The sequence below is a fragment of the Protopterus annectens genome, chromosome 3.part0, assembly GCF_019279795.1.
Source record: "Protopterus annectens isolate FY-2018-M chromosome 3.part0, PAN1.0, whole genome shotgun sequence".
Taxonomy (NCBI): Eukaryota; Metazoa; Chordata; order Ceratodontiformes; family Protopteridae; genus Protopterus; species Protopterus annectens.
The window spans coordinates 1,510,890,453-1,510,915,876 of NC_056731.1; the positions used below are offsets into that span (position 1 = coordinate 1,510,890,453).

Sequence of the window (25,424 nt, forward strand, 5' to 3'; positions counted from 1 at the left end):
GATTTTCCTGGTAAACAAATGCCAATAAATAAATTCTCCTTGTCACCACTTATATACTGTGTGACTCTGGACAAGGGATCTACTACAAGTGACCACATTCTACTAGCTTTCCACACACTTGCTCACTGCAATTTGCTCAAAAAAAGCACATGTTTGAATTCTTACTTGCATGATCTCCTGTTTCCACATAGCCCTCCCAGTACCTGACCCTACAAAACTATATAGCTCTACCTAAATCCCTACCAATTCCCAACCTGAGTCCAAGCTCCCTTACCTTAAAACTATATGCCATTCCACCTCCTTAACACTGAAGTCCCCAGTCATTCCCTAAACCTATAACACCAGCACCCCTCTCTAAACCTAAGTTCCCTGATTACTCTCTAACTCTAAAACTCCCCTCCCACATCCTAAAACTTCTTTCCTGTTTCTTAACCCTAAAATTCCATCCTACATCCTAAAACTAAAACTTCTTTCCTGCTCCCTAATCCTAAAACTCCCATTTCCATTGGTGGGTTAAGTGAACCTTGGTCTCTGGGTAGTTTTCAAACCATCCCCCCTTAGACACACACACACACACACACACACACACACACACACACACACACACACACACACATATACACTACATTTTATTAGTCACTCATAAATGCTCATTTCTTTTGGATTCACCTTCCTGATTTAAGACCATTCCAAATGTTGTAAATGTACACTGCTAATTTCCATACCAGTCAATTACAGACACTTGACTATATGCACCACACATGTCCAGTTATGATGAAAAGAAAAAAAAAGGTCACAGTATTACAACTTGCTTTACACACATGCAAATGTATGTTTTCTCTTGATACTATGAAGTGCCGTATAAATATATTCTGGCTCGAGTTATTAAAGTATGGTGTATATTAATATTTCTGGAAAATAGTTCATTTTTTATGGTACCAATAACTCCATTTGTCTGAGGAACCATTTTCCACATTTATGGTGACTTGGCATGTGAAATGCTGTTATACATTGCATCTAGGTGGACTATGCCTGCAATATGCATAATTTATTAAGTATATTACCATGAAGTACTATATATATATATATATATATATATATATATATATATATATATATATATATATATATAGAGTTTACTTCTAAATCTCGAAAGTTAAAAATCCCGAATTTGAAAATACTGAACTCAAAATCTTGAAAACTCAGAATACTGAAAACTCATAATATGGAAAAACATACAGGACACTAACATGGACTATACTGCAGCAGAAATACATACAGAAACAAAGAAGAGACAAACCATATTAGTCTACTCCAACTATAAGAAGGGGGCAAGCCCCCCTGCACCTCCCATGTGGGGGGCAAGTCCCCCACACCCCCTGCTACTTAAATATATCAACTCCACGATCGCAGTTCACTACACTAAGATGAGGTATGTTGTAGTACAGTACATTAAAAGGGAACATGACTAAGGTTACAACAAGCAGTCATGAAGCATGTGATGATATGTTTGCCATTTTCTTCTGTGAAGTGCGATCTTAGAGTTGATATATTTAAGTAGCAGGGGACATGGGGGAGTGCAGGGGGACTTGCTCCCCCTGCTTATAGTTGTAGAAGAGTAATATGTTACTGTATTCATTTCTGCTGCAATATAGTAAGTGTTGGTGTCCTGTATGTTTTTCGATATTATGAGATTCAGTATTATGAGTGTTCAGTATTTTGAGCTTTTGAGATTTTGAGTTCAGTATTTTGAGATTCAGGATTTTGAGTTTTCGAGATTTAGAAGTGAACCCATATATATATATATATATATATATATATATATATATATATATATATATATATATATATATATATATATATCTAAGTGAGCTGCACTTTACGGTGCACTGAACATATACAGACGATCTTGCATCATAGGCTTGTTTGTTGTGCAGATGAAATTCTCCCCATACTGCATTTGGTTCATAGTATGGAGTGCATCAATAAAAGGGCAGGTGTCTGTTGAAAAGCAGCAGTCTTGGATGTACCGTGACATTTAGAAAAGTATCAGTCATCCTTAAACTCGAAGAAGACTTTACATTAAAAGTGGCTTTATGTAGTCAAACTGCATGCTACTGACTGAGTAACACATTTTTGTTTATATATTACATGAAGGAGGCATTAGATAAAAATATATACCACAACATTGTTGAATAATGATTCTTAACTTTGTATAGACATTATTTTTATTTCTACTGAGCATTAGGTTTAAAATTCAAAAATATCCTGTTCTCTTGAGGGTGGTATAGAAAGGAAATGAGGTAGCGTGAGATAAAATACCAGCCTCCCATGCAAAATTGTCAGGAAGACTCATGCTGACAAGCCACTTGTAAATGTTATTATATGGCATCCCGCTCCTTGTTGGAAAAATCCGATGAAACCAAATAATGTGTAGGTATATACAACAGGCTGCATTTTCAGGTCCACTACAGATGATCAAAGGGAAACTAAAGAGTGATTGACGAAATTCTCTTCATTAAGTTGGTCACCAAAAGATGCCAGAATGGGCCTTAACCTGATCTCCCTACATCTCCACCTAAATATAACCAACACTGAAGTCAAAGTGCTTCAAGAAAGGTTATATTTCATTTATGGATATGTTCAGTGACTTCAAGATTCACCAAGGATAGTTTACTGTATCACCCCTTAGATGATTTCTATTTAGTTATCACTCATGCATTTGCATTTTCACCTTGCAAAACACTAACAATATACCTACCTAATGAGTTATTTAGTTAGCTTGTCATATTGTTAACTGGCCAGTTAGCTACCTAGTTAGGTAGTCTTGGGTTACTCATTTAATCATTAATACTATATTTTCAAAACATTTGCATCAGATTTCAAACATTGATGAGACATAATGTAGAAAATATATATAGGCAGGATAAAAGTATAATGTAAAATAATGCATTTGTCAATGCTGAATTTTGACCTGTAGAGCATTTGTAGTCTTGCATTAGAATGCAGTGGTAATGGAGACATTGGATAGTAGAAATACAATAAAAAGTACCAGTAGAAGAAACACATATATTTGGTTTCAAGTATTGGATTGCAATACTTTTTATCTTTATTCAGTTAAATTGTTTGTAACAAAATATGGCACATAAATTAAAAACTAAAATGTTAGTAATATGAACATTAAATAGGTAAGTAAGTAAATAAAGTAAGCTTTGTGAATAAACGAGATATAAAAGTCTGCCTAAATGATCCACAGAATCAGATGCACTCAAAGCTAGTGAGCTAGTGAGTTAAATGAGACAGGATCATGATCAGTAGATGAATGTTTAGAACTCTTGTACACTTACGTTATGGTAATGACCAACAGCTCTTCTTTAAGTGAGGAAGGTTGGCAAACTGGATATCGGAACTAGAAACTGTTTCATACAGGCAGGATACAAATCATGAAGATTATGTCATGTAGGTCTTTTGGCTTTTCCCGGTTAGGGGTCACCAGGGATCACCAGTCTGCCTATGATCGGCAGTGGATTTTTACGGTGTCAGGTTGCCAGCTTGGTGCCCAACCTTCAAAGAAGGCACAAACACATACATGCACCTACCTGCATGTCTTTGACATTCACTCAACCGTGGGGAGAACATGCAGACTCTGTACAGAAGGCACTCCAGCCGAGAATCGAACTGGAGAATCTCTTGCTGTGAGGCAACAACGCTAACCGCTGCACCACCGTAGCCTAAGATCATGTCATGTAGGTATCAGAATTATAAAGAAAAACCTTCAGTACTCAGCACAGATATGCTATGCCTGCAGGGAGACATCCTGCTCAGCATCCTGCCTGTGGAATTCTGCAAGGCAGTCTGAGGTTGACATTACAATACCTGAGGTATAGAACCTTAAATAATCTAGATAGGCTCATGTCAGTTAATGAATTGCCAATGTAAAATGAAATGTCATAATAAATGCTTGTTCTAGAAACATTTTGTAATGTGATAATAGCCTTCCTTAACTACAGCTATCACCTAGTTGTTCAGTGGTATAAAGTTATCTAGGAAAACACAAAAAAAAAGAACTCCAGCATTTTGTTTATCCAGGCATGTCATAATAAATCAGAGGAGTAGATAAGGCGCAATTGAAGGATAAATTGTTGGATGGTCATAGCCTTTATTTTAACCAGACTGAAATGAGGTTCATTCAAGTATGATTCATCCAGTTTTACATGGATTCCTACCAGCCCTCAAGGATAATAATATCTGATATGTTCTTCTTTTAGAAGGAAGGCAATGTTTAAGTAAGAGTCCATGCATAGATATGACTGTAGTCTCTTAATGATAGCAGGAGTTTCTTACTACATGGATAATGGTCAAACAGTTTCATGAATGACACAAAAAAACCTGACCAAAATACATCAACCATTTGTTATAGTGACAACACATTGAAAATGGAAACATATTTCCTTATCTGATACACTACTCATAACCCTACCATACATTCAGCTCAAATTTGTTGGAATGGTTACCGTGTTAAGAAAGGGGTTCAGCAATACTTTAAAAGGATGGTGTCATATGGAGCTGCACATGTTCAATAGCATTAAAGAGAAAAATGAATGAGGAAAAATTGACTATTGGTGCTGGAACAGAAAGAAATGAAGTGCCCTGCCAGGGTTGGGAATGTACCTGGGTTCTAAATATAAAATAATACAAAGCTTAATACTGGAAGGAGTAAACCTATAAAGAGGTTTCTTTGCAAAAAGTGCACAGTGGCAGTGCTTTCTAAACTTTAGGTTTAGACCTTGTCTTTGGGATACAGTAGATAGCCATAACCATGGATATGACAGGAAGCAATTGCACCTGCAGGGTGATTGAGAAGGAGTGAAAGACCATACAGGTGGGATTTACAAGTCAATAACTAAATAATAGCTTTAAGGTCGATAGCAAATAGGGTGCGATTTGTGACAACAGCACTAACCTTATGAGATATGAAACTTCCAGCTGTGCAAAGGGAACCAGGTGTCTTGAGAATTTCACTGGTAGGATCATCAGTGTCCTGTAATGTCAGTGCTACTGGAAAAAAAATGACTTAAAAAATTCACATTATAATTTGGTTAACTAGCTTCTTCATTTTGGCTATCAAAACTTGGCCAGGCAGCAGTACAGTCAGCATATTATACTTTATTTTCATGTACATTTGTTGCAAAAGTAATTAATAATGCTTCACTCTAGATGGTATGGCTAAACAATTTTTGTTTCCTGTAAGCTGCCCTCTCACTCCCCCAGGAATACGGGTTATTCTCCATGAGCCTGGTTACAGCAGGCCCAACAGTGAATGAAATAAGTGAACAGAACTTGTGATGACATGAGGATAAAGGCTGATTATTCACCAGTTTGGGAAATACTAAACATGAAAATGTCCATGTTGCATATTCTCTCACTTCTAAAACATGCCAGCCTTCCCAGAATGATATTTACAAGTGTATCTTTTGGGGGGGGGGCATCTCATGCCAGTTGTCTGCGTCTATCTTCCACTTAGGTCAGTTACCATTTGCTCAGGCTAACAAGAACAAATTCAAAGATTGTTTGCTCATGTGGAATACACCTGTAGCCCATACCCATCAATTGAATGATTTACATCTACATGTTCACATGAGATGGTCTCAGGTACTTGTATACCATGTTTGATGCACAGGCAATGAGACAGTATGGAAGACAAGGATCTTCATTCATGGGTATGTGCACACACATCCCACCTTCATTGTCCATTTATAAACCAAACATACCACTTGCATATGCCCAAATTTAAAATGCAATATTGCAGGAAACAGCAAGACAGTACAATACTCCACAAACCTTAATATATATATATATATATATATATATATATATATATATACATATATATATATATATATATATATATATATATATATATATATATATACATATATATATATATATATATATATATATATAAACATATATATATATATATATATATATATATATTTATATATATATATATATATATATATATATATATATATATATACATATATATATATATACATATATATATATATATATATATATATATATATCAACAGGCATGATTCAGTGAATCAGTGAGCTTTTCACATTTCAAAACATCAGTATTTTAAATTTTCATTCACTCATGTACATTTCATTTAAACCTCAACCTAAAAAAAACGTGAAATAAAATCATACTTTAGCATTATAGGTACCATTCCATACCCTACTTTTATATCTCCCTGCATCATCAGTTTTTGAGATTCTTAAGCTATTGTAAGTTCCCTTTTCACTTTTCCAGTCATTATTGTTTTTCAATTGATTTATACTTAGATTTTTTTTCCTTTATTCCCCCATTCCTTACCTCCACTGTATCTAGCTAATGTCTTCTCTGCCTTTATCCGGTTGACCCATTCTTTCCATTAGGGACATGAGCAAGGCATCACAGGTTAGGTAAGAGTCCCCATGGTCCATTTTATTCCTGTGCATAGAGTCCAGTCAGCCTATCCATTCACTGTTTTGCTGGTAGGGAGAAGCCAGCTTATAATTCCAGTGAAATGGCCTACCCAGTTCTACACAGAACACTCCCTCAGTGGCCTTCTAGAGGCTCCCAAATGCTGCTTCATCATAGGAGCATGCATGCTACCATGTATGATGCCCCAATGTATGTGGTGTACCACTAGGAAGCTGGTTGCATGAGTGCAATATGTAGCACTCCCTCTAGTTGTCACTCAAACAGAGAGGCAAAGACACTTCCTTCCTTCCTACAAAGACGGTCAGGCCAGCATCAGTTATTTAGTATGTAATTCTGACCAAACCCCTCCAGCACTCATGCAGTTTATCAAAAATAGGTCGTCTGCATTTTAGTCAGGGCTTCTTCCCTCTATAGACAGGTATGGACCTTTCATTCTCAGTTTTAAGTTACATCTCACTGCTTATGTGTATACATTTTGAAGTTGTACCTTAATCCACATAAATGATCCCGCCTACTTTGACATCATTGTGTTTCATGTAAAACATCCTGCTGCCATCTGTCATGTCACTTGTGCATGAAATGACTACACAGCTTCCCAAAAATACTTGTAGACAGTTTATCTGTTATCTTGAATAACTGAAAGTAGAAATTCTCTATCTTCATTGTCTACTGCCTGTTATTTACAATTATTATATCGGTCTCACCAGTCCTTGAAACAGATTTGAAATTAGTATCATATGATCAACACAGTCTCGTAACAACAGTCCCTCAATTATGTCTTATTCCTCTGTTTTCTGACTCTATAGTATCATCAATATAGTGGTGTCTATGCATTTCTTTGATCTGGTTACTATAGCACATTGCTGAATCTTTTTAATACCTTATCAACAGTTATTGTATGAGCACATTGGCAGTTTGTCTGAGTCTGATGACAGATTAATGCATGTGATGTTACTGTAATCCAGTTTAACTATCCATCCTTATAATTGAATATAACCAAGGCATGTTTCCATTGCTTTAATATTACATCATTCATGACACACTTTCACTAGCTGTAGTAAGGAGTGTCTTAGGGTTCTGCCCACTCTTCATTTTTGTTCCTGGTAGCAGTCCCAGCACCACCAATACCCATCCATGTTTTAATCAATCTCAGTATGTGCAGTAACTGTATCCTGCCTATTAGCCATTTTTCAGTGCTCTTCAAGTCCACAAGGGCAGCTGTGTCATGTACACTGTTTCTTCCAAATGTTTCAGAGAATCACTTTGAAAACATAAAAAATATTTTTTTATCCACTGAGTGCTTAAGTCTACATAAGCAAACATGTACACACTGCCTTTTCCAATTGCTTTTGAGAATTACTTGTAAAATGTGATAAAGAAGATATTTTTGTGAAACACTGATATGCTCATTAACTTTAATTCGTTGCATTATATCAGCTTCATGTGTTTGCAAAATCACATTTTATCATTTGCAGATTCATTTTCCAGATCATATAATTTAGCACTTGGCTCTGTACTTCTTTCTGAAGAGCAATATATTTGTGTTTGTCCTTTCTGTTTTTATTAAAGTTTTTTTTAATTATTATTATGTTGTTATATATCAAATCATTCAGTCTTCTTGGAAATATCATACACTGTTTTTCTGGTAATAATAGCCAGTGAAAACTTGCCTACTGTTAGTCTCCATACTTTTTGTTTAACAGGTTGCACACTTTTCCAGACTGACCTTTTTTCCAATCACATAATTTTAAAATCTACCTAACTTCACTATAGTAATTTACCTGCTTATGTTTTAGCTCTTGTGTGTAAGTACACATAGCATAGTGTTTTATTATCCATGTTAATTTTTCATTGATATTGATATACTTGTCAATTCTCTCTGGCTATTAATACCTTTATCGAATTCTGGTACTTCTGCACTAGTAATGTGGAAGAGAACTGCAGCCACCTTACAACCAAAGTGAAAGTTGGTTTAACGGGGCATCTACCACTTTAAAGTACAGATCTGATCACTTAAGCAATATGAGGGAGAACATGCAGCACACTTTGCACATTACTTCTTCAGGCAAACACATACCACAGAGGATTTAAATGTAACTTTCCATACAGAAGATTTATTTCTAGTTTTACATATAATACTAAATGGCTAATTGTATAATCAACTAACCAAACCCACCTTTCCAATAATCATAGTACGTAATTTTATTGAATAGGCCTGCCTTGACATTACTGTTTTCCTTTGAGTTACTTGACTAGTACAGTGGGGTTAAGTTAATTTTACATTGAAATGTCAATCTGTGCTGGAACTGTGTTTCCTCAGAGACATAGATAAATGATTCTATGACTATGACCCTGATGTCCCAGGTTCAATTAGTGACTACTGGTGGGGGGTTAAGTGGCTGACACTAGCTTCGCCATACGGAGGGAAGGTGGGGGTGGGATGGTCCAGTCAGCTGGCATGCTGCATTCCACTGAGAAGCTTTTGGCCCATGACATGTACATGGATCTGCCAGGCTGACAATAGGCTACAGTCTTCCAGAAAGCATGAGCAAGAACATACATGATGCAATGGAGGGGAAGGCGTGTCAGGCCTTTGCATTAGCAAGAATACATAATATCATCTGCCTTGGGGGGGGGGGGGTGCAAATCCTTTACAGGAAAAACTATGGCAGCCTGAGTGATGGTCTCCTATGATTGACTGATTTGTGACAGGGAAATGAATGTGCTACTCAGTCCAGTCTTGGAAGGGTGGTTGTCAGGAGACGGTATAAGAAATACATGCAGAAAAAAACTCTCTTGTCTTTCCAGGAGTAATGCATGATCATTAGTCCAGCATGAACACAAGTTTCACACACACACACACACACACACACACACACACACACATACATGTGTGTATTATTCCTGTTATGCACTGTAACCCCATACTATGCACACTTCACTCAACAGAATATAAGCAAGTTATATATTACACATTGCAATAGATTAATGTACAGTATATTCTAACTTTATGCACAGTGCTAATGAGCTTATTATCATAATGATATATGGAAAATTGTCTAAAGGACTTAGTTATGGATATTTTAATTTTATAATAAAGCATACCTGAGTCCAAAAACTATTGCTACCCTTCACTGATCAGCTGATATTTTATCCTAAAATCAAGGGATTTCATTAAGGGATAACAATTAGTGGAATACCACATTTCAATGTTTCTACTAAGAAAACAAACATATTTTTTTAATGCAGATGTATGACTAAGTGCTGTGTGTTCTCTTGCAGCTGTGAGTACACTAATACCACCAAGCAATGCAGCTTTAACAGAACACATTTTAGTGCTCTTTGTTGACCTCAAGTCATCTTTTCCATAAGACAAACAGAATTATATTACGTAGTGTGCTCACAACATGTTCAAAGAAAATCGTGTTAGTGTGGCATTCATGACTCTATGCAAGAGAGTAAATGTGCCATGGCTACTATGAAGGGAGCTGATCATTGATACAGCCATTAAAATATCAGAGAAGAACTATGTCAAAGTTAAAATCAGATTTAATAGCTGCTGTATTTTTTTTTTATAAAAAAATCACTGGTGTGTTGCATCATATTTGTTTTGTTATCTTTTATGTTGAAATAACTCAGGGTATGGGTAGATTTAGTCACACTCGGGTATATACATACCCCTGAAAAATGACCATTCTATTTATTATCCAGATATATGTACTTAGTTTTGACAGCTTGATAACTCTGTTTAAAGATATTTGCATTTTGATTAATCTAATGTAATTGTTATTTGATTTTCTCTATATTTATTTTCTGTTGTGAAGTTCCTTGATTTTATAGCTCTACCAAAGATAGCTGTTGTTTTTTTAATTTCTGAGTATACCTGCATCCTAAAGGATGCAGGCTATGCATTCATATATTAAATGACAGAATTCATAGGTTCATAGGTTGGTACTAGGCTATCGGCCCAAGGGCCTATACGAGCCTAACCATAACAATTCCCTGGCTATTTCTTACCACAATATTTACTTCCAAGGAACCCTGTCTAGCAAGGCGACTGACGTGATGTGAATTTCCTATCTCCCATCCAATCGTCAAGGTTCCTTTTGAAGAGGGCCAAAGAGGCGCTCTGCTTGACATGTATGGGCAGTCTATTCCAGAGTCTGGGGAGTCTCTGGGTCAGGAACCTATCCCTACAGCATGTTTTGTTCATTGTGATGACAAGTTTTAGATCCCTGGAGCGTGTGGCTCTGAGGGATTGGGATTTCTTTAAGTGTAGCATGTCCAACAGCTCTGGGTTTGACATGGCCTTGTATGTTAAGCAGAGATCGCCTCTCAGTAGACAATATGTGACAGAATATAGCTGGAGTTTTTTTAGACGGTCAGCATAGGGCATTTGCTTTAGGCCTGTGATTCTTTTAGTGAGGTATTTCTGTGGCCTTTCCAGTTGTTGCAGATGTCTTGAGAGGTACATACCAAACGGGCGTTGTATTCTATAATGGGTCTAATGAGAGATGATTAGAGTGGGACAGTGACCTCCTTTCTCATGGATGAAAAGCCCTTAGTGATAAGGTGTGCCACATAGAAGGATTTCCTGACTGTTGTGGCGATGTGGTTATCGAAGATGAGACCACTGTCCACCTATGTCCCTAAGTCTCTTATCACACTTTTGGTGTTTAGTGTACTGCCACCTATGTGGTAATTCATGGGTACATGTTTTTTTCCAAAGGGGATAACTATACATTTCTTGGCATTGAGCTTGAGCCTATGGCTCTGGCAACAAGCATTTGTTTCTGTAAGGTCCTTTTGTAGAATGTCCACATCATTTGGGGATTCAATAATGGCTCCCAGTTTTCAGTCATCTGCGAACTTTGTTAGCCAGAGTCCCTTAGTGTTTGCCTGTAGTTCAGGAAAGTAGATGCCAAACAAGTGCAGTCCCAGGACTGAACCCTGAGGTACTCCACTTGTCACTTGTCTGGAGCTGGATTTGGAGTCAGCTATTTTTACAGTGTAGGTTCTGTCAGTAAGCCAGTTGGCAACCCATCGAGTGAAGTAGAGATTAATGCCCAGCTTAGTAGGTTTATCTATGATTCCAGAGTGGGGGGATGGTGTCGAAGGCCTTGGCAAGGTCCAGATAGGCTATATGGACTGGCTTACCCTCGTCCACAGCTCTGGACACTGATTCAAAGAAGTCAATCAGGGTCAGGAGACAAGATCAGCCCTTCATTAACCCAAACTGGGTGGGGTTCAGTGTTTGAAGATTGCCAATGTCTTTGTTTATAAGTTCCATGAATATATGTTCCATGGCCTTGAAGATCAGTCTCATCAGACTGATGGGGCAGTAGTTCCCAGGATCCAAGGTGGATTCCCACTTGTGGAGTGGGATAACTGTAGCTGTGTGCCACTCAGTGGGCACAAAGCCTGAGGTGAGGCTATGATTAAACATGACACTTAGGTGAGGTGCAGGTTCATTTTGCATTAACTCGGCTGTTGCTTTTTGTATACATGACAAATAACAGAGCATATGATTATTTGTCTAGAGTGGTATTAATTTAATCATAAAAATCTGTTTCATACTGTGATGCCCCACCTCTGGTCCACCAATCAAGGAGCTTCAATCCTCACCACTGGCACCTGTGGGGTATGTTCACTGGAAGGATAACAGGCACACACACACAGTATCTCCAGATGCAGCTTTTACATCAATCACAGTTTCCCTTAAGAGCACACAGGGAACACAGTCAGGCTGGAGCTGCTTTCTCCAGATCCCCATCAAGACTCCCCACTGGCACAGCTATAGAGTTGAGACCTCAGCTGAGTGTCCAAGCCAAGACCTCCAGTACCCTCTCTGTTCAACTTGTGCTTCGTGTCCCTGCCCAAGTAGCTGATATCCACACTCTTTAATGTTTGATTTAAACACACACACACACACACACACACACACACACACACACACACACACACACACACACACACACACACACACACACACACACACACACACACACACACACACACACACACACACACACACACACATACACACACACACCTGGGAAAGGCTGGCATGGGTTTACTAGCTATTCCCCTTCTGCCTAGACTATAATGTAGTTATAACTGCCACCAGACATTCCTGACAGCTACCTTAAGCCTCTTCCAAGGGTACCCAATATACTGAGTGAAATTGATATTAATACAAATGGTAGTTTGACCAAGAGCAAGGATATTAGGAGTGGCCCAAACAGTGTCACCAAATACATATGCAAATACTCTCCAAACATAAATATCTCTACAAACATCAGCCACAATTAAAGGTCTAAATATATTTAATAATAAATAATAAAAGAACAAGACAATACTAAATATATATTCACAGTGACATCAGAGTTCAAAACCACCAGAAATATTTAAAATAACATTAAAGGACAGACTCAGACAAATAAAGAAAAACAATATCTAAACTAAGCTTTACTATATTCCTGACTGAATCTAAGAGAATTACTATTCCCTAATCACTCAATAGACCAAGGCAGATGATGTGGTGAATGGTCCTTCTTGGTGTCAGGCCCAAGACACAATGCAAAATGCTCAGTGTCACTAAGAGACTTCTCAAACTAATATCTAAAATATTACTTCTGGGATAGCTTACAGAATGACATCTGGTCATCTGACTTCTAGTTCCCATGCAAACCCCCATTGCTGGAAACTGGAAGAATTTAGCATCTACCTGTAAAAATACACACACAAGGGCTTTTGCCCAGATCTTTGTCAGGTGCTGGAAGTTATAAAACAATTTCATACCTCTGTGCTTCCAGAGTAGTAATTAGTTCGCCACAAAGACAATACAGAAAGCTTCCAAGTATGGACTTTGTATCTCTGGCTACACTGAAACCAGTGAGATAGCATCCTTATAGCCTAGCCCATAAAGTGATTTAATTTCAGATATATTTTAAAGTTTTCTGGACTAAGTTTAACCTTCCAGTTTCCTCTGTTAAAACATATACATTTAAACAGCTACAATATTGCATGGACATTTCTGTTCTCTCCAGTAAGGCACACTGTGGACACAGTTCAAACACAAGCAGTTTACAAATACCTTTTCAACACAAACATCTGTACAAAAAAATCAGTTTGATATACAAATGACATACAGCTCTAATACATTTGTGACACAAGCATCTTGTATAAATCAGTTTGATATTCGCAAATGACACATAATTATTTATAAAATTCCAGCTAGCTGTGCTGGCAGTACCTCCTGTCGTCATACATATTATTCTGGTCTTGTAAATCTGTAAATTACTTTTGGGATGATTGTTGAACAAATGCTGCAGTTAATAAGGAACAATTATTTTAGAGTGAATTGAGAAATGGTTCCACGAAGAGTTAGAATTCCCACCGTGTACCAAAGAAAGATTATAAAATGATAAAAGTTATAATTACAGTATATATCACATATCATGGGAAAACTCACTCCAGTCCATTAAAACCACAATAGACAAATCCAAAAACCATAAGACATTGACAAGTAGTCCCAAATATGAATTTATTATTACACTAAGTGCTTTCATTCTTAAATATAGAACTTTATCAGAGTCATTTTCACTAAAACCCTCCCTATTTAAAAAAGCATGATTGATCAATCAGAATATCTGGCAATAAATAGTTAATAAAAGCTAAAAGATCATCAATGATGTCATGGCACAATGCAGAAACACAGTGAAAAAAATAAAAAAAATATGAATAAAAATGTAAATAATGTGTCAACTTGCGAAAAAAATCAAGGCTGTCATTCTCAAAGCACTCATAATTGAAATAACATTGTTCAAACCAGGTGGAACCCCACAAGCTGTATTTAGCAAAGGGAAAAATCTTAAAGATTAATTTAGTGTATGTTACTCTGATGAAGTTCTATATTTAAGAAGGGAAGCGCTTAGTGTAATAATAAATTTAGACTTTGAGATTGACACTACTTGCCAACATCTTTTGTTTTTTGTATTTGTACAGTATTTTACGTGTGCCTTGTTTGTGTTGGGTTCTTAGTTATTTGTTGGCATTTGTTGGTTCAGCAGTATGTCTGCAGAGAAAACTATGATGGATCCATAGTATCTTACCTAAGTATGATATTCAGTATCCTTCAATAGGAAGTAATAGTATAAAAATCAACCCTTACTGGCCTAACTGCATGACAGTTTTAGAGGAACATACATGAATTTCAGATTCAACTTAACTTCTTAGACCTAGGCTATTTTTTGCAATTTTAGAAAAACATCTAACTTTGTCTGACTTATATTTACCCCAGGGAGGGAATAGATAACATTAGAAAATCTTTAGCTGCCCACTGCATGTGTTATCTAAAAGGAGTTACACAAGCAGAGCACTAACCTATGTTAGCCTGTATAAATACAACCATTCTTCCTAATGTGAAGAAAGTGTTAGCCCAGTGGCACAGAGACAAACCCTTGATTATGACCCAGATGACCTGGGTTTGATTAGCAGATAAGGCAATATATGGGCTTGCAGGGTGAAGGGATGATACCTTTTCTTGGAGGGGAGGAAGGTAATTTCCTGGATGCAGTTGCCTGGCACTTCACTGGAATAAGGCGCAGGTCTCAGTTCACCAAAATCTAGGAGCTGGTCTGGGAAGTGCATGTGCTATTGCTGTCCAAGCCAGTGAGAGTAGCTCCAGTACCTCAAAAACAGGGAAACTGCATGCATGGACTGGGGAACATTATGAACCCCCGGCAGTGATGCATGTGAATACATTACCAAGAGTGGGGTGGGATTAGGGCCATAATAGAACAATGTCCTCAACGTCAAAGATGCCAGTGAAAGCACATGCAATTCTCTATGTCTGTCCAGATGATAGACTGCCTTTACACATTCTTTTCCTTGTGGATCTGTAGGGTAAATCTACACAGCCAGGAAACATATAAATTCATGAGGTGTGACAGGCCTGTGTACAACTAGACAGGCTTGATGTTCAGCTGGCAGAGGAGGGGATGTACTACTATTTAAAACAGACTTCCTGAAAGCCAAAGAGACAAAAGGATGAAACAAAGGTGCCATAAATACAGAAGCGTGAAATAACCACTTTTAATTGATTTTTGCAGTGCAGCAACTCTCCTGCACCCCCTGCTCATGTGGGGGACAAGCCTGTCACATCCCATGAATTTATATGTACCAACTCCATTGTCGTACCAAGTTGAAAAAGGGAAAAATCTCCCAAAACAAGTAAGTGAATGACTGCCAGCACACACTTAGAAATTGTACTGATAATGATTTCCTGTGAGAAACAGCATTTGGCATTATGCAGTTTTTTTTCAATGTGCTACTGACACTCAAGCAATTTCACCTCAAGCAACTGTAGGGAAACTGAGATAAAAAAACTGAAAAAATATTATTCACTACATATGCATTTCTACCATGATGTGTATTCAAACTATTTAAACTCATAAATTTAGGAATTCTAAATGATCTCACTTAAAGAGCCTTTTATTACATGCTGTATGTTTTGGCTCTAAATGAGTCTAATCTTGACTATTTCAGTACCCCTGTACAGTACTGACAATATAAACACATTAAAGGTAATTTTTTTTAGAAATAGTCTAAGTTTTTTATTGCAAATGAGCAAATCATTTACTGTTTAGACTATATGATTTTAATTACTTTGTCTAGAAGTGCTGGTTCTAATTCATCATTACAGATTAAATATATCTGATTCAACACGTCATACATGGGAATGCTACATTTGTTATCATTATTCACTGCTAGCTTCATCTTTTCCACCATGTAAATGTGTTTGCCTTTTTCTGAAAATAATAAAAGATCATAATGAAAAACATATTATAATTACCATAACAAAAAAATCTTACCAAACATACAAATAAATACAACAGTATCAGTTATAATCTGACTTTATAGATGAATATAAAAAGTAATTTCTTGGGAAGAATAGAAAACTCCAGATTAGCAAATCATCATCATCTTCTTTTGGCTGTTCCCATTAAGGGTCACCACAGTGGATCACCTGTTTCCATTTCTTCCTGTCCTCTGCATCTTGCTCTGTCACACCAACCACCTGCATGTCCTCTTACCACATCCATAAACCTTATCTTAGGCCTTCCTGTTTTCCTGTTACCTGGTAGCTTCATCCTTAGCATCTTTTTCCCAATATACTCAGCATCCCTCCTCAGCACATGTCCAAACCAACGTAATTTTGCCTCTCTGGCTTTGTCTCCAAACCGTCCAACCTGGGCTGACCCTCTAATATACTTATTCCTAATCCTGTCCAACCTCATCACACCCAGTGCAAATCTTAACATCTTTAACTCTGCCACATCCAGCTCAAACTCCTGCCTTTTTGTCAATGCCACTGTCTCCAACCCATATAACATAGCTGGTCTCACTACCCTCTTGTAGACCTTCCCTTTCACTCTTACAGGTACTCATCTGTCACAAATCACTCCTGACACTCTTCTCCACCCACTCCATCCTGCCTGTACTCTCTTCTTCACTTCTCTTCCACACTCACCGTTACTCTGAACTATTGACCGCAAGTATTTAAACTCATCCACCTTCACCACCTCTACTCCTTGCATCCTCACCATTCCTCTATCCTTCCTCTCATTCACACACATATATTCTGTCTTAGTCCTGCTGACCTTCATTCCTCTTCTCTCTAGAGCATATCTCCATCTCTCCAGGGTCTCCTCCACCTGTTCCCTACTCTCACTACAGATCACAATGTCATCTGCAAACATCATAGTCCACGGGGACTCCTGTCTGATCTCGTCTGTCAACCTGTCCATCACCATTGCAAATAAGAAAGGCTCAGAGATGATCCTTGATGTAACCTCACCTCCCCCTTAAATGCATCCGTCACTCCCACCACAGACCTCACCGCAGTCACACTACCCTTGTACATATCCTGTACTACTCTTACATACTTCTCTGACACTCCTGACTTCCTCATACAATACCACAACTCCTCTCTAGGCACCCTGTCATGTGCTTTCTCTAAGTCTATAAAAACACAATGCAACTCCTTCTGACATTCTCTGTACTTCTCCATCAACACTCTCAGAGCAATCATCGCATCTGTAGTGCTCTTTCCCAGAATGAAACCATACTGTTGAACACTAATTATCACGCCCCTTCTTAACCTAGCTTCCACTACTCTTTCCCATAACTTAATGCTGTGACTGATCAATTTAACCCCTCTGTAGTTACTACAGCTCTGCACATCACCCTTATTCTTAAAAATTGGTACCAAAACACTTTTTCTCCATTCCTTAGGCATCCTCTCACTTTCTAAGATTTCATTAAACAATCTGATTAAAAACTCCACTGCCATTTCACCTAAACACCTCCATGCTTCCACAGGTATGTCATCTGGGCCAACAGCCTTTCCATTCTTCATTCTCTTCATAGCTATCCTTACTTACGCCTTGCTAATCCATTGAACTTCATGATTCACTATCCCTACATCATCCAACCTTCTCTCCCTCTCATTCTCTTCATTCATCAACACCTCAAAGTTCTCTTTCCATCTCCTCAACACACTCTCCTCACTTGTGAGTATGTTTCCCTTATTATCCTGTATCACCTTTACCTGCTGCACATCTTTTCTAGTTTGGTCCCTCTGTCTAGCCAATCGGTGCAGGTCCTTTTCTCCCTCCTTAGTGTCCAACCTTTCATACAACTCTTCATATGCCTTATCCTTAGCCTTCGACACCTCTATCTTTGCCATGCACCTCATCTCCTTATACTCCTGTCTACTTTCTTCATCTCTCTGACAATCCCACTTCTTCCTTGCCAGCCTCTTTGCCTGTATACTCTCCTGTACTTCCTCATTCCACCACCATGTCTCCTTGTCATCTTTCCTCTGTCCTGATGTGATACCAAGCACCTTTCTAGCTGTCTCCCTTACTAGCTCTGCTGTAGTTACCCAGCTATTTGGTAACTCTTCACTGCCACCCAGTGCCTGTCTTAACTCATCGCTGAACTCCACCTCACAATTACCCTTTTTCAATTTCCACCATTTGATCCTTGGTGCTTCCCTCACACTCCTCCTCCTCTTCTTGATCATCAACGTCATCCTACAAACCACCATCCTATGCTGCCTAACTACACTTTCTCCGGTCACCACTTTACAGTCTCCAATCTCCTTCAGACTGGCCCTCCTACATAAGATATAATCCAACTGTGTGCATCTTCCTCCACTCTTGCATGTCACCCTATGCTCTTCCCTCTTGTTAAAATACGTATTCACCACAGACATGTCCATCCTTTTTGCAAAATCCACTACCATCTGACCTTCTGCATTCCTTTGTTTAACACCATACCTACCCATCACTTCTCCATCCCCTCTGTTCCCTTCACCAACATGCCCATTGAAATCTGCTCCAATCACCACTCTCTCACCCTTGGGTACAGTCATCACCAATTCTTGCAATTCACTGAAAACTCATTTCACTGAAACTCATTTTGTTGAAAGTTATATATGGCCTTTTCTTCACTGTAGTGCAATCCTGGAGTTAGTATATATAGTAAGGGCGGGTGTGGGGGCACAGCCTCCCACATTGTGGGGTGTGGTTTATGTTGTTTTTTGGAAAGAGTTATTCATTGCACTTGTAAGAATCCATCTGTATGCTTTAAAAAGTTTACAATATGTGGGGGGCTACGCCACCCACACCCACCAATCCCCCACACCCCCCTTACTTTATATACTAACTCCAGGGTTGCACTACAGTGGGGAAAAGGCCATATATAACTTTCAACAAAATGAATTTCAGTGAAATGAGTTTTCAGTGAAGTGAGCTTTCAGTGAATTGGTCTCAGGAAACTGGCTTTCAGTGAAAAGAGTTTTCAACGAAATGAAGTAGACCCATATATATATATATATATATATATATATATATATATTTTTTTTTTTTTTCAAAAAATAGCAATTTCAGACATACTATATGTAAATCCAGATTGTTTGCATTTCACTCTCTATATTACGTCTTGCATTATATTTCAAATGGATACCATCTCTCCAATGATGTCACAATATTCACTAAAAAATAAGATATCAGGGATGATCTTTGTCAGACAAACAAATAATATCTCTGTACTTTTAAAAAGTCTGATTTCACATACAGAGCAGTTCTGCAATTGTCCAAGGAAAAACAAAATCAACAATTTCATATAAAGATGCTGTTGACAAAAACACTCTTAACTGCACCTGTAAATGCTTTTTCCAGTCACTTATAGTTAATGACTAAAACCTCAGAATAGAAGTAAAGTTCAATAAGTTTATAATCCATATATGTATTGTAGCTTCCACTGCCAATAAGGATTGCCAAAATATAAATAACAATCCCAGACAAAAAGGAAAAAATGACAGCAGTTGCCATAGTGAAGTACAACCCACAGTGGTTAGACAGATTTTCCCAAGTCTCATTAACTGTCCCTGACAACAAAAAAAAAGAAAGACCAATGCTCTGATGCAGTACACTTCACAGATGTTACAGATATTCAAAACACAATTAGGCTTTATCTTTTCTTTTGAAACAGGATGCAGAATGGTCAGACAATTCTGTTCTATGGGTATGCAATGCAGCTTCTGAGGAAAGCAGTGAGTAAGCAGCAATAACCAAAGTCATATCATTAAAATACAGCAGTTCTAAATTGTACTTATCTAATGAAATAGACAACTATTGACATTTTAAATCTAAGACACCACGTATTATCTGACAGGTTCTACATGCATAATCTGTTAGTAGAGATATCCTTGAACCAGTTTTTTTATGGTAGCACAGATTTCAATATCCTATAGGAACAACAATGCTTCAAGACTGCCCACTTTGTTATTTACACTTTCAAACATTCATGAGTGTAAATCACCTCGTTTTCTTTCTTTTTTGTGTTTTTTTTAGCTATTGCTCATTTACAGCAATTTGAATTCCTCCTAAAATAGACTGAATAGGGAAAGTAAATATCATCCTTAGTTTATCATATTCCCATAGAAGAGTTATGCTGTAAATTGCCATAAAACATGCCAAAGGCACATCCATCTCCTCCCACCAATCAGATGCTGAATTATGTCTATGGCACCCTGGTTTGAGTCAGTCATTAAATGCTAGAATTTTGTACTGTAATTGTGGAGAAATGTGAGATAATTGAAGTGTCTGACTCAGCGTTCTGGTACTTCAGAGGAACTCAATACTTTTGATATGGCCACTGTATCTGGTTGCATTTCTTTTAGGGTGGATTGTCAAAGACTTTGACCATCACTTGAGAAATGACAGTCTCGTACTTATCACTGTGGTCCTAAAGTATGTTTAATCTAATCAAATTTAATAATCTAGTTGTTTTACCTGCTTTAATTACAGGCAAGCAGCTCATAGTCCTTACAAATCCTTGGGGGGGGGGGGGATATCCGGACATTGTATCAAAGAATCACCAATCACAACATTACCAGTGCTTCCAGGGCACTTTGTAAATTTTCAGAGTTAACAATTACACTGATTATTTCAAATCTAAAGCAAAATACTTTGCAAATCTAATGTATAGATTCTTCCATATTATGTCCCTGTTTGTGTTCTTGGAATGTAAGTTTGGGAAATCTTGTATTTCTGTTATGTGTGGGTAGAGTTATTGTAGTTGTGTGCCCTGACACAGATGTGGTACAGATTGCATGTGTTAAATTTATCAGAGTAGGAGAAGAGTTACTGTTCAGGATAAGTACTGATTCAGTAGGAACAATGCCTCGGTAAAGCCATTAGCCTCCAAGATGTTTAAGTATTTACATCTCTGAGAGTTATTACTTTTTATGTCAAATAGTAAATGGTCCTTATCTATAATTCATTTAGAGAGGGAAACTAAGGAGAAAATATCCGGTAATTTAGCAGTACCTTTGCATTACATACACAAGTAAAAATAAAGTATTGTAATACCATATAGCAGTTAACAAAGAGTTTATGTAGAAAGCAATTTGACAATATGAATATATTAAACACTTAAATTAACAATGTTATCAGGAATTTAATTGTAGTATCATCTGCAATTCCAGTAGTAACTTCTCTCAGGAATCTGATAGTAGTTATATCATCTCACAGCCAAATAGCAAATGTATTTGATAAGTAAACCTTTTTTTTATTATTTTGTTTAGAATGAGTCAGAAGTATCATGGGTTTCCTGTGAGATAAGTGAAAGCGCTCTCTAATGAACATAAATGAAAATTACTGACTACATGATGATCATAAAAAATTAAATATAAGAGAGGTAGAAGAGCAGGAAAGAGAAGGATGTTTTATTTTAGTTTGGCATAGTAATTCACACTGAGAAAAAAACACTGTACACATTAACATTATATGGTTAGCTAGGGTTTGCCTAAAATGCCACTTGTCTATGTAAACCACAGAGGAAGACAGATACTATTAATTTAAGAGGTGTATATTTTATTAAAGTTAAAAGTATGTCTGTGATAATGTGAGGCCACAAGAAAACTGTGTGTAGTGTCATAACCATAGTGTTAAGCAATGCTTCAATTTTTCTACTCAGAGATTATAATACTATCTAATTATTTAAGTCAATCATAGTTTGAAAGGCACCAATTTGTTAGTACTATATGACACATGTCTCTGTGAAGACTAATGTACTTCTATTATGGATTGTGGTGTTTTAAAACTTAGATCATTTTAAGTATTCCTAACAAAAGAAAAACAATGTTTTTCTAAAGATGAAGGCAGCACAGTAGCTGTACATGTATATACATACCATATAGAATTATATAGCACAGCTTCACTTTTCCTTTTCTGTGTGCCTCTGAAAGTGCTTTTACTAGATAACTCCTGTTATATCATAATATCTGTAATTCTGCAGATGATCTGCTTGGACTAAGTTTGTATCACTAGCTATTGGTACAGCAGCAAACTGTTAATATTATATGTTGTTCAGAGAGCCATTTTCATGGACATTCCAACTTTGCCTACATTTTCATGAGAGTTTTCTCTTTTTCCTAGGTCTCACGGCTGCAGCATCCTTGGTATCCCTTGCCTGGGCTTTAGCTTCATATCAGAAGGCACTCCGAGACTCCAGAAATGACAAGAAGCCCATTAGTTACCTGGCTGTTATAATTCAGTTCTGCTGGCATTTCTTCACTATTGCTGCTAGAGTCATTACATTCGCTCTGTTTGCCTCAGTGCTCCAGCTCTACTTTGGGATTTTTATTGTCCTACACTGGTGCATCATGACCTTTTGGATTGTCCATTGTGAAACGGAATTTTGCATAACAAAATGGGAAGAGATCGTGTTCGACATGGTTGTTGGAATTATCTATATCTTCAGCTGGTTCAATGTCAAAGAGGGAAGGACTCGGTGTAGATTGTTCATATATTACTTTGTAATCCTTTTAGAAAACACTGCCTTGAGTGCTCTTTGGTACCTCAACAGAGCTCCTCAAATCACAGATGCTTTCGCTATACCAGCACTGTGTGTGGTATTCAGCTGTTTTTTAACAGGAATTGTTTTTATGTTAATGTATTATGCCTTTTTCCATCCAAATGGACCCAGATTTGGGCAGTCACCAAGCTGTGCTTGTGAGGACCCTGTAACTGCTTTCTCTTTACCTAATGAGGCAGCAACAAACACTCTAAGGGCCATGACACATAACAGAAGCACTGTAGGTGAGAGGGAACAAAAATTTGCAGAAAGGGATGGCAGTGTACCTGTTTTCCAGGTAAGACCTACAGCACCTTCAACACCATCCTCTCGAGCACCTCGAATTGAAGAGTCAGTCATCAAAATAGACTTGTTCCGAAACCGGTACCCAGCATGGGAAAGACATGTACTGGACAGGAGTCTACGGAAAGCTATACTAGCATTTGATTGCTCCCCTACACCTCCACGTCTCCAGTATAAAGACGATGCTTTTATTCATGAGCGCTTGGAGTATGAAACTACACTATAAATCAGATCGCTAACTACCCATGGGGAGATACAAATAAGTAAAAATAAAGGTTAATAGCAGGACTGTGGCAATAAACTGCATAGAGAAGATAGTGCAGCAAACCATGAGGGTGTTTTAATCATGGATGAGATTAGGATTTGTGTATCATGATTATCATTTGAACCACTCCCTCGTGAAATGCAACAGAGTTCCTCAGTCTGATTTCACAGCATCCAAAAATCTCTTAAATTTTATCTAGGTGAAACGTATATACACATGCCATAAATTCTTATTCTAACATGTCAGCAATTTAGTATTGCAGTTTGCTTAACAAGGACAGCCCAGATTAGAGTCAGCAATGCTTCATTTTCAGTGCAGTGAACTCTACAGAAGAAATATTTTTATTTTGCAGTATACAGAAGCTATATCATTTTTCCATTAAATAAGTAACATTTGCCAAACTGCATTAACCAGCTAGAGGAATATTATCACTATGGTAACTCTAAATCCTTTCAGTGCAAAAAGTCAGGGATATACACTACAGCTTCTAGCAATGGCAGATAAGTGCTTCTCAACTGTAATATGATTGTCTGTATTAAAATTTATTTATTTCAAGCATATAACTATTTTCCATCCCCCTTTAAGAAAAGTATAGTTGTGTAAGTAAACTTTCCATAACAGTTGATATTCAGATGATCACTGCTGCAGTAGTCTAAGCTATATAGGTTATATTATGCTAAGAATACAGCAGCTGGCCAGCTTCCAAGGCTTCAGAACACCTCCCACATGCCCAAACCATTAGTCAGTTCAAGCTACGCTAATTAACAGGTTTGGTTGCCAAGCCATCCAGAGCTTTCCTGTCAACAGAGAGAGGGAGGTTAGAGCCCTGAGAGGACAATGCTAGGAAAATAAAAATAAATGTGCACATCATTGCATTAAAAAAATGAGGGTGATAGAGGGAGGGAGTGGCTACAGCAACAGTGATCATTTGAACATCTACTGTTATGATAAGTTTACTTGCACAGCTGTACTATGTTCATTATCTGATCACTGCTGCAGTACCCTGTGCTATAAAGTTAGATTACTGTAGCTTAGATGGAGTAGGAGGAGGAAGGATGAAGGCTCGGGAGTCCCTGGAGAATGGTCCTAGCAAAGCCTGTTCTAGAACTGGAAAAGGAATATAGTTTATAGTGTTCTTTAAAAGTATGCATAGAGGACCAAGTTGATACCTCTAGAATACTTGTAGAATACAACCCTTTCCAAAAAGCCACAAATGAAGTCAAAGTCCTTGTAGAATGACCCTTGACCCTACCTGGTATAGTCCTGTTGTGGTAGGTGTAACAAAAAGTAATAGTATGAGACAACCATTTGGAAAGAGTCTGTTTTGACAATGGTTGTCCTTATTTCTTACCATTCCAAGAAATGAATAACCGATTAGAAGTTATGAAAGTTTGTGTGTGTGTGTGTGTGTGTGTGTGTGTGTGTGTGTGTGTGTGTGTGTGTGTGTGTGTGTGTGTGTGTCAGAATTTTACCTGTGCTGTCTGTGGACATTTTCAGGTAAGAGGTATCCTTTCTAAGTCATTTTTAAGTTCTGGAAAGAAAACATGGAGATGGATAGCTTAGCTTAAGGTAAACTCGAATACCACTTTAGGCATAAATGAAGCACTGGTTCGTTTTGTGGAAAACAAGATAAGGTTAACCAACAATAACAGCTTGCAACTCAGGTACTCTTCTTGCAGAGGTCAGAGCAAGACTAATCTGGATACAGAGTTGCCACCTTTGCATAGGCCCAAATGGGGATGCTTTGTATGGATATGTCTGATTTTGCTGGATAAACTAAGACAAACCATACTCACAAACTGTGCAAAGGACTTCACTTCAGTTTGTGTGACAAAAACAGCTTAGTCTTGCAGAATCTGACTTGTTTTCTGTTGTTTCATATAATAATGTTTCAGATTTATTTATTTGACATTTGTTTACCAGGATAGTCCA

At 37.6% G+C, this 25,424-nt stretch overlaps 1 protein-coding gene across 1 annotated transcript in view; it reads left to right on the forward strand.

Moving 5' to 3' along the window:
* XKR4 (XK related 4) overlaps positions 1 to 24,207 on the forward strand; it is a 1,628,686-nt gene extending 1,604,479 nt beyond the window's left edge. The window contains exon 3 of the mRNA XM_044065529.1: positions 22,507 to 24,207. Within this exon, the coding sequence (XP_043921464.1) occupies positions 22,507 to 23,453 (947 nt within the window). The 3' untranslated portion in view covers positions 23,454 to 24,207. The remainder of the gene's footprint in view (positions 1 to 22,506) is intronic.
* Positions 24,208 to 25,424: the final 1,217 nt, after the last annotated feature.